The 14881-nt window shown below is 44.6% G+C and overlaps 1 protein-coding gene across 2 annotated transcripts in view; it reads right to left on the bottom strand.

Moving 5' to 3' along the window:
• The window catches only part of LOC138739080 (solute carrier family 15 member 1-like), a 67445-nt gene extending 59607 nt beyond the window's left edge, over nt 1-7838 (bottom strand). Inside the window, exons 1-2 of one of the 2 annotated variants that reach the window (XM_069890540.1) lie at nt 7619-7838; nt 7380-7414 (exon numbers count right to left, since the gene is read on the bottom strand). In XM_069890540.1, the coding sequence (XP_069746641.1) occupies nt 7380-7414; nt 7619-7625 (42 nt within the window). In that variant the 5' untranslated portion in view covers nt 7626-7838. The remainder of the gene's footprint in view (nt 1-7379; nt 7415-7618) is intronic. The other variant, XM_069890539.1, reaches the window with a different exon arrangement.
• Between the last annotated feature and the right edge of the window lie 7043 nt (nt 7839-14881).

The raw sequence follows: 14881 nt of genomic DNA, 5'->3' as shown, positions 1-14881 counted from the left end.
GAGGGAAGGAGATTCAGTATGGGCATCTGGTAACACAGTTATTGGATTAACAGCCATAGCTCAGGAGTGGTGCAGCAGGTTGAGGTACTACCTTGAAGAAGCAGAGAGCTGGGTTAAATCTTGACCTCAGGAGCTGTGACCATATGATTTTCCTCTCACATACCAAAGACCTGCAGGTCAGGTTTTATTGGCCCAAGTTGAGAGGGTAGTTATGATGTATGTCATTAGGACCGATGATGGACAGTGTGGATGCAATGGGCCAAAGGGCCTATTTTCATGATGTCACCCTCCATTACAAAGCTATGAATCCAAGTTCTAATCACTTGATTTAGTCCTGTTATTGCAACTTAAATTCTGAAAACTGAATGAGAAGAGCCCATTATCCCAGTAGCAGAAGTCATGGAAGAGATATGAAGAAAAATCTGGTTGGCTCAAGGCCTGCAAACTTCCCCAGTCAGACCCTCAAGTGATTCCAGAGCCACTAACATAGATGGGTCACAATAACTTCCTTACTCAAGGTGATTGGCTGTAAAGTTTGTCATAGGCAGTGGGGACAAGCTCCCATTGCTACACAAATTCTCTTGAAGGTGTGGATCTCAAATGGCCTTTGACAACCAAGTCCAACTCCTGGTCTTCACATGTGTAGTTCTTAGGCCTACTAGAGCTGTTCTCACTGACTGGAGAAAGGGAAAAGACGGGCCACTGGCACCTTGAAACCAGTTGCTCTGGGAAGATGGGGTGTGTTAACCACAGATGGTAACTCATCTAGGAGAGTGAAAATAGTGATTTCAAACCTCTACTCATGAGAAAGGCTTTGGGGAAAAATCCTAAGTCAGAGTCCCAAAGGTGGCTGACTGCTGAACCCAGCACTGGCAGGGCAACTCCGACAATGCTGCTGGCACCAAACTGAATTGAATTTTGTTGTTCCTTTAGACCTGAAATTAGCACAGAGGGGGGGGGGGGGGGGGGCTCCCACTGCATAGGCAACAGATGGATGTTCATATCAACTCTGCCCTGACTTGCACCTTGGAGAGGCCACTCTAGCTACCAGAGGCACAGTACCCCCATGGTCAACCACACACACACACACACACACACACACACACACACACACACACACACACACAAATACAGAGTGATTGGGGATGGACTATAATCAGCCATGTCAACATGGAGGAAAGAATGTAAAGAAGGGACTGGGGAGGGAGGTGGAAGACAATTGGGTTGTTGGAAGTTGGGGCATGGTGTGATGGACACACAGGGTGAGAGGATGTCAGGTCCAAGACTGAAATTGTGTAGGCCAGAGGTTTGGAAGGGTGGTGGGTGAAAATGGAGGGGTAGGTTCAGAGTTTAGTGGATTTTGGAATGGGAGGGAGGAGGTCAAAGTCAACACAGTCTCCACATCGATATGCAACCCAGCAAGGTTTACAACCTATATAACAAAACCAGAACATTCTGGGAGAACTCAGCAGGTCAGGCAGCAACTATGGAAAGAGTTAACATCTCAGGTTGGAGACCTCATCAAGTTTGGGACCTGAAACATTCATGTTTCTCTCTCCATAGATGCTGCCAGCAGTGTTTCCAGCACTTTCCATTGTTATCTCAGGTTTCCAGCATCTGCAGTTTTTTTTTGCTTTTTCATTGCCCACTAACAGCCATTAGACTAGACCAGTGGTTTTCAAACCTTTTCTTTCCACTCTCATCCCACCTGAAGTAATCCCTATGCCATAAATGCTCTGTGATTAGTAAGGGATTGCTTAAGATGGGATGTGAGTGGGAAGGGAATGTTCAGAATCACTGCTCTAGACCAGATTGTTACTGAAATATTTTGCTTGAGAAAAATTGTCATTGGCCCATTTCCTTTGGAGTTATGAAACCGTGCACATAATGAGTCAATTAGGGACAATTAAAACAGTGGTTTTCAAACTTTTTCTTTCCACAAGCCTCCTTAAATAATTCCTTACCAATCACCGAGCACCTATGGCATAGGGATTACGTAAGGTGGTATGTGAGTGGAAAGAAAAAGTTTGAAAACCACTGGACTAGACAGAGTAACCCTCATGCTGACTTTTATTCCTGTCACAATGACCAGTTTTCGTCCTTCAGCCTCTCACTTCACATTGCAATGGATATTAAATTACATTGGAACAAGAAGAGGCGATTTTGCCATCATATTTGCTGGGGATCCATTACTTCATGACTGATTTGCACCTTGACTGCATTCCTTTACCACAGGTTGTAACTGTCCCTAACAAAAATCTAGCAACGTTAGCTTTGCCACCCATTACTGACCCTAAACCTCAGCAAACTGTTTGGGGTGACTCTGCCAGACTTTGGCATCCTCATCTCAACCCTGAATGACAGATTCTCACTGCCAGACATGATCCTGCTCTGCATTTCACAACTCTTACATTCTGTTGGCCCCATCGTAGAGTGTGGAAACACCCATCAGCCCAACACTCTATGCCAACCAAAATATCCTACCCGCACTGGTCCCACCTGCCCTCAGTTGGCCCTATTGGTGGATCTGTCCAATTTTTTTTCTGAAATCTTGCTACAGTAAATGCCTCAACCAGCTCCTCTGGCGGGTTGCTCCATGCATCCACCACCCTCTGTGTATAAAAGAAAGTTACCCCTCAGGCTCATGTTATATCTTTCCCCTCCCCCCCCTTACCTTAAACCTATATCCTCAGGTTACCAATTCCTCCACCCTGTGTTTACCCGATCTATTCCTCATGGTTTTATATCTCTATGAAATCATGCCTCATCCTCCTGTGTTCCTGCTTAACCTTGCCCTAAAGCTCAGACCCCCATCGTGGCAAAATCATTGTAAATTTTCTGTCAACATCTTTCCTGTAGAATGGTGACCATCGCCCCATTACTGCTGCCATTCCCCTACGGACCAGATTGCTTTTTTTATAATTAATTTTAATTTAGGGACACCGCATGGTAACAGACCCTTCTGGCCCACGAACCGACACCACCCACATTCACCCAAGTGACAAATTAGCCTACTAACCTGTACACATGTGGGAGGAAATCAGAGCACCCGGAGGAAACCCGCACAGACTCAGGGAGAACATATAAACTCCTTACAGCCAGTGGCTGATTTGAACCCAGGTCGCTGGCCCTGTAATAGAGTTGTGCTAACTACCACACTAACCTCGTTGGCAGTTCCCATGGTCACTTCTGAACCATTAATTGCTCTCGAGCGACCTTAGATCTGAAATACTGTCTCTTTCTTCTCAGAAGCTCCTTGACATTTTGAGCCATTTCTGTCTTTATGTCACAGTTCCATCATCTGTCATCTTTTGATTTTCTTTGATGGTTTCTAATTCGTGGTGAAATGAAGAGCCTCACTCTTCCAACCTTCAACAACCTGTACCACATACCACGCGAATGTGGACACCCTCACTCTAAAACAATTTTCACTTTTAATTTTTGCTCATGACTGGAAGGCAAGTACCTTGTATCCAAATGACATGGAGAGCTCCGTGTAACTGTTGATAAGGATTCCTGGAATCCACTCAAGAGAGCAGTTCTTATACAAACAAGCATCCCTTCATTATATGTGTTTGATGAACCCCAGTCAGGGGCTATAAATTTTAAATTTTAAAAAAGTGTGTGTGTGTGTGTGTGTGTGTGTGTGTGTGTGTGTGTGTGTGTGTGTGTGTGTGTGTGTGTGTGTGTGTGTGTGTGTGTGTGTGTGTGTGTGGGTTCAAACTAAGTCTGGGGAGCCAACCATTTCAATTCCCTTCACCATTCCCACACAGGTAGGTCCATCCTTGGTTTCATCCATTGTCAGGATGAGGCCAAATGTAAACAAGAAGACCAACACATCATATTCCTGGACAGCCTTAAACCTAACAGCAAAAAAATTGATTTAGTTAACTCCATCTCTCTTTGGCTTCGCTGTTTCCTTCTCATCTTTACCTGCTCCTGTTCTCGCTTTTCTCTCTAACCTTTTCCCACCAGTTCCCAGTGCTCTCTCCACCTCTCCCACCTTCTGTCCAATACCCTATCACCTCTTTTCTCCTACCCAGATTTCCCCTCCACTTGATAAACTGGAAATCACTTCTTCCTACCTTAGTCTCTATAAAGGATCCAAAATATTGACTGACAATCTCTCTCCACGGATACTTCCTGACCCTCTAAGATCTCCTAGCTTCAAAATGTTTGCTCAAGATTCCAGCATTGGCTGCTTTTGTGTTTTACCAGAAACCTGAAGTCCAGTCCAAGGAATTTAACTCATTCTCCTTCTTGTTCTGTTGAAGACTATATTTTTAAAAGGGGCTCTGCTGTTACTTATCACAAGTTGGGACCACGATGAGTTCATGATCCAATGACCCCAGCACATACTGTACACTGGCCCTCCCTGGGAGAGGCACATTTTATGTCATCTTTCAGAAAAGATGTTAAGCCAAGAGTCTGCATACCCTCTCAGAGGATGTAAAAAAAATCTTCTGCCCACAGATCAGGGAAAAGGATCCAAGGATTTCTTCCAGTTGCTCTAGCCAATTTTTAATCCTCACTCAACATTACCTATAGGCAGTCAAATAATTGCTGGAGGAGCTCAGCATGTCAGACAGCATCTGTGGGTAGAAATGATCATGTCCAAAAGACATAGGAGCAGAAATAGGCTATTCAGCCCATTAAGTCTGCCCCACCATTTAATCATGAGCTGATCCATTTTCTCACTCAGCCCCACAGTCCAGCCATCTCCCTATAGCTTTTGATGCCCTGGCTAATCAAAAACCAATCAATCTCTGTCTTAAATCCACCCAATGACCTGGCCTCCACAACCGGCTGTGGCAACAAATTCCACTGATGTACCAACCTCTGGCTGAATTTCTGTTCCAAGTGGATGCCTTTCTATCCTGAAGTTGTGCCCTCTTGTCCTTGACTCTTTCTCCATGAGAAACAACCTTTCTACCTCTACTCTTTCCATGCCTTTCAACATTCAAAATGTTTCAATGAAATCCTCCCTCATTCTCTTAAATTCCAATGAATACAGGCCGAGCTGTCAAACGCTCTTCATATGATAACCCTTTCATTCCCACAAATTATCCTCGTGAATATTCTTTGAACCTTTTCCAACATAATCACATCTTTTCTTAAATGAGGAGCCCAAAACTGCTCACAAAACTCCAAGTGAGGTCTTATCAGTGCCTTATAAAGCCTCAATATCTCATATTTTATTCCTCTTGAAATGAATACCAGCATTGCATTTGACTTCTTAACCAGTCTCAACCTGCAAGTTTACCTTCAGACTATCCTGAACAAGGGCTCCCATGACCCTTTGCATCTGGGTATTTTCAATTTTTACCAACTTAAAATATAGTCAGCACATTTATTTTTTTCTGCCAAATTGCATGATGGTGCACTTTTCAACATTATATTTCATTTGCCACATCTCTGCCCATTCTCCTCATCTGCCTAAGTCCTTCTGCAGCCTGTTTCCTCGATACTATCTGCTACTCCACCTAGCTTCGTATTGTCTGCAAACTTGGCCTCAAAGTCATTCATTCCATAATTGAAATCATTAATATTCAACATTAAAAGAAGCAGCCCCAACACCGACCCCTGTAGAACTCCACTGGCAACTGGCAGGTAATCAGAATATGATCCTTGTATTCCAACCCTTTGATTCATTCCAATCAGCCAATGCTCTACCAATGCTTGTACGTTTCCTGTTATTCCATGACCTCTTATCTTGTTAAGTAGCCTCAAGTGCGGCACCTTGTCAAATTACTTCTGAAAATCCAAATGCACAACATCAGCTTCATTTCCCTTATCCAGTCTGCTTGTCACTTCCTCAAAGAATTCCAATAGGATTGTCAGGTAAGATTTTCCCTCAAGGAAACCATACTGGTTATCGTGTCGTGTGCCTCCAAGTACTCTGTAACCTCATCCTTTACAACCGGCTCCAATATCTTCCCAACCACTGATGTCAGATTAACCGGCCTATAATTTCCTTTCTGTTACCTCACTCATTTCTTGAATAGTAGGGCGACGTCTGCAATTTTCCAGTCTAATGGGTACCTGCCAGAATCTATCGATTCCTGAAAGATCAATACCAATGCCCGGGAATCTCTACAGCTACCTCTTTCAGTCAATATTTCTGGCAAGACATTTTATCAAGATTAGAAGGAAAGGAGTAACAATTGCATGTAGACAGGAAAATGTTGGGTGAAGGGCTCAGCAGTGATAGGAGAGATCCAGATTGACAGACAGACTGAGAGAGAAAGAAAGTGACAGAAATAGAGAGAGAGAAAGAGAGAGACAGAAACAGAGAGAGAGAGAGGGGGGAACAGAGAGAGAGAGAGAGGGGGGGGGGGAACAGAGAGAGAGAGATTGGGCAGCATCTGTAGAAAGAGAAACGAGTTAATGTTTCAAGTTGAAGATTCGAACTCATCTGGTAAAGAGATAAAACAAATTAGCTTTAAGTTGCAGAGAACACAGAGAAAGAGCATATAGGATAAAGGAAACATCTCTGGTTGGGTGAGACCAGTGTTGTTGTGGGGGTTAGGTTGGTTGAGTGTCTGCGATATTGGCATGGTTTTTCAATCAGAATTAGCACAGACTGGCCAGCTAGGCAAGTATAAGGCTAGGCATTTCACAGTTTTTGTTTGTATTCTCAGCCTTCTTTAAGTAGGTCTCATATATTTTTTCTCGTACCAACTGGCTCCATTTATGCACCCACCAATTGCTCCCTCCTCACTGGAACCCTCTCCTCACCCTGTATCTCCTTTGTTCTACTTCCACCCCACTCAGCCCAATCATTCTGCATCCTTAAAAAAAATAGTTTTCTCTTTCCATCAAAGAACCTCCCACCTGAAGCGTGAACTGGAGTTTCCTCTCTGCAGGTGCTGGCTCCCCTGATGAGCGTTTCCAGCCCTTACTGTTTTTATTGCCAAATGCAAGAACCTTTTCAGAAAAATGCAGGAAAAATACGCGCAGGAGCAAGTTGTCCAAGAAACACCACAAAGGTACATTTCAGGTGATAATATCTTCATACTTGGAGCACAAAATTACGTGTGCTTTTATGATAATAACCTGGTAACGTGGGTCAGTAGAGATTGAAACAAAAGCAAATTCAGTAGCAGATTAAAGCAATATGAAAATGACGAACAGTGCACATCAGAAATAACAAAGACTACACTAGAATTATTTAGATATCCCAGAACTGAACAAGTAGCTTGGCAGTTAAAGAGTACATTTCCACAGCTCATTTTTTTCTTCCTTTGTAAAGGTGTCACACAGCAAGATTATCACATAGATACCCTTGCTACTTCGGCGAGGGATGGTGAATAACTCTGAGGTGTTCAGTTAGCAAGAAGCCACACAATATAGAATCAACAAAGGGAATCTTCACTCACCTGAGAGCTTTTCTGGCTCTTGGTCTTCTCTTCATCTATGGAGAGTTTCAGAAACAAAAGATAAATGAGTGCTTGTTTAGACATTGGAGAAGAGGAATGATTTTGTCTGATTCCAGGATGAGTGAGAATCTGCCAGTTGCACAATGAGCCACAGTTTCATTAAAAACTACTTTATAGCAGACGGAATATTTAAATCATCGATATTATTTGCATTGTGTGGTTTCAGTTAAGTTACCAACCTTTCATGTTGCAGCTGGTTCAGGTGTTCTGGTGCTCTCTGGAAGCTTAATCTTGAGAAGAGGACGGCTGCGTATTTGGAATCAATTTTTAACATTCTGGCCTTGAACTTGGTCCATTTGTAATCAGTCAGGTGACTGAGAGGTGCACTTCATCCAACTTTCTGAAACCATATATTACTGTCTACGAGACAGCACCTGAGATTAGTGAGGCCTGGCTGCCTTTATGGGAGGAGTCTTCACTTGGCAGTGCACAAACTGGGAATTTCACTCCAGATGACATGAATGTCTGCATCAGCTTTGACAGGTTCCCACATGGGAGGAGTCTTCACACATGGGAGGAGTCTTCACTTGGCAGTGCACAAACTGGGAATTTCACTCCAGATGACATGAATGTCTGCATCAGCTTTGACAGCTTCCCACAAATTTATTAGCTCAGGGTGTTTCAGTGTCAGCTTGTAATCTCTCTCAGATGAGAAGTTCAAGTTCATTTAATATCTGACTGTACATTTACAATCAGACAAAACAGCATTTCTCTGGACCACAGTGCACACACAGACACACACAACACAAAGCACATAATTATATATATATATATATATATATATATATATATAAATTAAGTATATAGAAACATTTTGGAATGATTTACTTGGTTATACGATATTGTTCATCAACCTCACAGACAATAGGAAGAAACTATTACCTAACCTGGCTGTTCCTGCACCTCCTTCACAATGGCAGTGAGTCAAAATTACTGTGTGATGGATGTAAGTGTTATAAATAAAGTTAACTAGAGCTCGGTCTAGGGAGGAGGTAAATATTCTACGGGCATTCTTTTACAGAAGAGAGGGAGAGTAGTCCAAGTGACTATACTTCAGCAACATGGGTAGTTAGTTATCCTGTTATTGTTTCTGGGATCATTCAGAAGAAGCAAAGAGTAACCAATATTCTGGGCCTTAGTCCTTCTTCAGGCACCTGAATAAAAAGGTGGGGGGGGGCATGGGGAGAGAAGGAGAGGAGAGCAGGAAGGGGCTGGAGGAATAGCACAAGCTAACAGGCAAGCAGTCACAGATACTTCCTTCTCCATCCTGCCTCCTTGTCCTCTCCTCCATCTCTCCACCTCCTCCTCCCCACTTCCTCCACCTCCATCCCCACCTGCCTCTCTCCACCTCCCCTCTTTCATCTCTCCACTTCCTCCGTCCCCATTTCTCCAGCTTCTCACCATCTCTCCACCTCCATCACTATCTCTCCTTCATTTGTCCACCTCCTCCTCTCCCATCTCTCCCTCTCCTCCATAATCTCTCTCCTCCATCTCTCTACCTCTCCTCTCCCATCTCTCCAGCTCTATCCATCTCTCCCTTCCTGCACCTCTTCACCTCTCCGTCCTCCATCTCTTCCTTCCTGCCTCCATTGCTGTCTCTCCTCCATCTCTACACTTCCTCCTCCATCTCCACCTCCTCCTCTCCTCCACCAGCACCATCTTTCTACCTCCTCCCTCTCTTCCCTCTCCACCTTCTTCCACCTCTGCTCCTCCTCCTCCCTCCCATTTCTCTACTCCCTCTACCACATCCTCCTCTGCTCCATTTATCCATCGTCTCCTCTCTACCTCCCCTCCACCTCCCTCAGTTGAGTTATTCAGCAAGTGCCATTGAAAGAACACAAAGCCAGTTTTATTCTCCTTGTTGGACTGAAGCCTATTGAATTCCACATACTCAATGGGCTAAGTTGAACCAGGATGCTGATGTGAATTTCTTTATTGCAACATTTTAGAATTAAGCAGATATGATTTTAGACTTCTTATATTTTTCTAAAAACGTAGAAAATTCTTTGCTAAAACTAGAATCAAAATCATAATCAGAATTTATTGTCATTAACATGTCACAAAATTTGTAATTTTGTGCCAACATCATAGTGCAAACATTTATATAAAATACCTTACAAAATAATTAAAAATAGTCCCAAGAAAGAAAAAAGTCCAAGTAAGGCAATGTCTGTGCTTCATTGTTCATTCAGGAATCTGATGGCAGAGGGGAAGAAGCTGTCCTTGTGCCACTGAGTGCTCATCTTCAGGCTCCTGTCCCTTTTCCCCCAATGGTAGCAGAATGACTGACCATACTGTCTGAAAGAGATCACACACAAAGCAACAATAGTCTTTCACTTTGGGATCCATGCATAGAAGTTACTCTGTGAGGAAGAAAAGAATACTTTACGCCCTTGGCCAGCCCTTTTACCCATTTTCATGTCTCTCCCCCACCTGGATCTATCTATCACCCACCTACTCCTCGCACTGGTTCCCTATCCCCTCCCCCTACTGTATCCATCTGCCCATCACCCACACACTCCTCCTACTGGTTCTCCACTCCCCTTTCCCTACTGCCCCAACCTCCCTCATCTGGTTCCCTCATCACCTTCCTTTCTCATCAGATTCCATAATCTGCAGCCTTTGTTGTCCCCACCTTCCAGCCTCTGTGGTTATCTCCACCCTCCATCTCCCTACCTGGATCCATCTCCCCATCACCATCTTCACCTGAATCCATCTGCCCATCAACCTCCCTCACCTGGATCCATCTCTTTAACAGCATCCCTTCACATGGATCCATCTCACTATCAACCCCTTCCTCTCACCTGGATCAATCTCCCCAACACACCCCTCACCTGAAAAAACATGAGACCAGGGAATGAATTCATAAAACAGACAACAGTGCAGCACAGTATGGCCCACAATATTGTGCCGACCTATATAAACCCACTCCACATCAATCAAACCCTTTCCCACCTCATACCCACAACCCTCCATCTTTCTTGCATCCACGTGCCTACCCAAGAATCTTTCAAATATCCTGATGAAACTAGCCTCCACTACACCCAGCAATGCATTCCAAGCACTAATCATTTTCTGTGGAGAAAAACTTACCTCAGACATCTCCCCTAAACCTTCCTCATTTACCTCAAACAGATGTCCTCTGGCATTTGCTATTGACATGCCAGGACATAAGGGACTGAGTAGGTGATGGATTCCGCCACATGGCTTGATTCCATTTTCTGAGAATCATGATTTGAAGCTTCCTCAGGGATCCAGGTGCTTACCAATCTCATGGGTTGATTTATTCACCATTACTTACCTGTGTGGCGGCACCAAACAAGAATTTTGGTGCAACTGTACATTGTACTTCTCTGTATGACAATACACTCTCATCCATCTCAGAATTCAGATTTATTGGCAGAGTACATACATGACATCACATACAACCTTGAGATTCCTCTTTCCTGTGGGCATGGCGGAATTACCCCGAAATGGTAGTGCAAAAAAAAACTGCACACAGCATATACATGTAAACAAATAAAGAACTGTAAACAGATAATGAATGTAAACAAACAGTGCAAATCAGAGAGAATAAAAAAGAAAATCAATAAAGTGCACAAGTAAGTGTCCCGAAATGAGTTTGTCGTTGAGGAGTCTGATGGGGGAGGGGGAACAGTTGCTCCTGAGCCTGAGGATGTGAGTCTTGTGGCACCTGGACCTCAGCAGTGAGAACAGAGCGTGTACTGGTTGGTGTGGGTCTTTGACAATCACTGCTTCCCTCTGACAGCAGCATTCCCTGTAGATGTACTCAATAGTGGGGAGGGTTTTGCCTGCTATGTCCTAGGCAGTGCCCACTAACCTTTGGAGGACTTTATGCTCAGGGGTATAGGTGTCCCCATACCAGACCGTGATGCAGCTGGTTAGCACACTTTCCACCACACCTCTGCAGAAATATGTATGGATCTTCATTGGGAACCCTCTGGATGATTTTGAGATAGTTCAGGCGCATGTAAGGAGATGTGTTAGGTCTTAAATGCAATCCTGTTGAAGAACCGCAGAGGGGAAGGGGGTACCCTAAAGCCAAACCAGGAGAGGCACCTGGTACTATTCCCCTTGACCTCATTTCCCCCTGCAGACCAGTGCTCTCAGTAGTAGATCACCACCACATTCACCCTGAGGACTCTTCTTTCAGGCAAAACATGCAGACAATTTCCGCAGTAAACTTTATTTGAGTGTTGGTAAAGTGTCGCTGGGAGTCTCGGTAAGTCATTGAGAAGATGTGAGAAGACTCTTCAGTTCATCAAATCCTCACCAGCCATCAACCACCCATCTACATTGGTGCAGGGCACAAAAGTGCTGGAGAAACTCAACTGATGTTTCTGGTTTTCATTAAGGGCAGTGATGGACAACATAGGTGTTCACTAACCCTAAAGAAGCCTGCAGCAGATGAGGCACCATGCTTTACCCTTGCTACCGTGATGCCAGTTGGATACAGCTGAGGCAGTAAACAGTCTCAGGCACAGAGGTGATACCTCCAGCATCACAGCGCATCCCAGAACTCAGATGTTGCTGCCACTTGAGGAGCAGGCTTCACCCACTGATATTGGGTGAGACATGAACCAGAGGACATGGGTTAATGGTGAAAGGTGAAATGTTTAAAGGGATCACTCAGGGGAACTTCTTTATGCAGGGAATTTTGAGAGTGTGGAACGAGCTGCCAGATGAACTGGTGAATGTACACTATATTTTGACATCTGAGAAAAATTTGGATAGGTACATCGGTGGGAGGGGCATCAAGGGCTTTGATCTGGGTACAGGTCAATGGGACCAGGAAGAATAATAGTTTGGCACAGACTGGATGGGCTGAAGGGCCTGTTTCTGTGCTACTGGTTCTACTGCTTTAGGGTAGCAGCCAAGATACAGCTCAGGACTTGAACTTAAAACCTTCTGATACACTTGCAAGAGATCAATCCACTGAGCCACAGACTGAATTTTCACAACCCATTATGTACATTAACCAGACTGACAGAAATATTAGGCAGGTGGACGGAGAGCCTTTGGGACTGGCATTCTTTCATGGAATACTCCTTAGGAATGATGTCTGCTTGGACTTCCAGCAGTTGACTAACTATTGAAGAATATCTTGTTAGACCACCTATTACAATAGTAAAAAAACATTTGACATTTGCAGAAAAGGGAGATTTGACCCAAGGTTAAACATCAGACTGACACGGCATGTCCATGTTCTGAATTGAGAAATTCAACACCTGACTGATGAAAGGCAATTAGTGTAGACTTTAATGAAGAGAAAATGGGAAAATTACAAAGTTCTCTTGTATATTTTAACAAATACAAAATTAATGGATGAAATTTCCAACATGGTTCAAAGTCAAACATTTCCAAAGACATATTAAGCCTTATGCAACATTTCCCCTTGTTAATCAGTTCCCACAGAAATTTCACCTGGCCTGTGAAGAGAATTACGTGCACCCCGTGACAGCATCTTATCTGAGCTGTAATCAGACCATAGTGTACAAATACAAGGGAACAGCACATTAACTAGAACTCAGTCAAACCATTCATTGCAATCAGCACAGGCTGTAACCTTTAGGAATGGCATAAATTCAATGCTTGCAGTAAGGAACCAAGGCTTGCAGAATTTTCACCAATCCTGCCACCTCCAACACCTCCCCTTCCCCCACTCCCACCATCTTCTTCTCTCTCCCCTGTGTCAATCCAACTTCACTTTGAATTCTGTGGCAGCAAGTTCCCTTTTTCCCCAGCCCCTGGGAAAATTGATCGGATGATTACTAATTATCTTGCACTGAGAGCGTCTTTGCTCTGTCAGTCCTGTTGAATTATTTCAAAATGAGAGGGCATCTCATTGAAACCAGTTGAATACTGAAAGGCCTGGATAGAATGGATGGGGAGAGATTGTTTCCTTTGGGGAAGTCCAGGACCAAAGGGCATAACTTCAGAATATCCCTTTAGATCTATGGGAGGAGGAATTTCTTTACCCAGAGGTATCATTGCTAGAGACAGCAATAGAGGTCAAGTCATTGGGTATATTTAAGCTGAACATAGATGGGTGCATGATGATGAAGGGAGTCTAGGTTAACAGGGAGAGTAGGGTTGAAAAGGATAGGAAATCAGCCAGGATTGATTGGCGGGCAGACTCGATGGGCCGAATGTCCTAATTCCCCTCTTTTGTCTTTTGGTGATATAAAATGTAGCATCTCATTCAATTTTTCTGTTTTGTTCTTTTTATGAGCCTGCTAACTGCAACCACATAGACCCCATGGGGGCCAGCGACTTTCATCCCAGGTGACAAACCGCATGGCAGGAAACAATGAGCAATGGCAGGAACGGCGACCATTCTGACTTTTCAAACCACACCCCTGGGGGAAGCCACGTTACTCACCCCAACTTCGACTCCATTATTTTGTACGACAATGCATTCATGTGGATCCTGGCGGATTCCCTTCGATTGTTGTGCCACAGTTTTCCTCTGCCGAACCAGGCACCACATTCTCACCAAGGGCCTCCCCGCTCCACGCCAGGGCGTGCCGCCTTCCTCCTGAGAGGCTCATCCTCGCCAAGGAGGAGTTTTTTTAAAAATGCTGCGGCGTTCCGACAGCCTCTGGGCCTCCCCCCCTGCACATGGTGCCGAAGGCAGCAGGAGGTTGGAGACCATGTGGTGATTATCGCTGCCTCATCGAGGCCACCACACCCAACAGGTACCCCATGCCTCACATCACTAACTTACAAGGGGTACAGGTGTTTTCAAAAGTCAACTTCATCAGGAGCTATCATCAGATCCTGGACCATCCCAACGACATCCCGAAAACTGCCATCATTATCCCTTTTGGACTTTGAGTTCCTGAGAATGCCCTTTGGACTTAAAAATGCAGCCCAGACCTTCCTGAGGCTGGTGGGTGTGGTGGGCTGGGATCTCACATTCATCTGTTTTAATGATATTCTCATCACCAGCCACAATCACACAGAGCATGTAGCCTATCTAAGGCAAATGTGCACCGAGCTGAAGGAAGTCGGACTAACTATAAACCCTACTAAGTGCCAGATTGGACTAGAAATGATCGACTTCCTGGGGCGTTGAATCAACAGACACGGAGTGAAGCCCCTGTCACCCCCCCAAGACTTGCCAACAATAACATTGTAGGATTATAGGACCTCTACCAGTCTCCCATGGGGTGAGATATCTCCTCACCATGACTGACTATTCCACCTGTGGAATAGGTTGGCCGACACAACCACCGAGACCTGCACCAGGGTACTGATTAAGACCTGGGTGTCAAGATTTTGAGTCCCGGAGCAGATGACACAGTTCACTTAGGGACTGGATGGCTCGGCTCAAGGGGCCAAACTTGGCAGACAAGCAACCCTGGATCCTCCTGGAGATCCGCACTGCACCGAACGAAGACTTCAACGCCTCAGCAGCT

This window comes from Narcine bancroftii, chromosome 7, assembly GCF_036971445.1.
Source record: "Narcine bancroftii isolate sNarBan1 chromosome 7, sNarBan1.hap1, whole genome shotgun sequence".
In the NCBI taxonomy this organism is placed as follows: domain Eukaryota; kingdom Metazoa; phylum Chordata; class Chondrichthyes; order Torpediniformes; family Narcinidae; genus Narcine; species Narcine bancroftii.
This window is presented reverse-complemented; position numbering and strand designations above follow the sequence as displayed.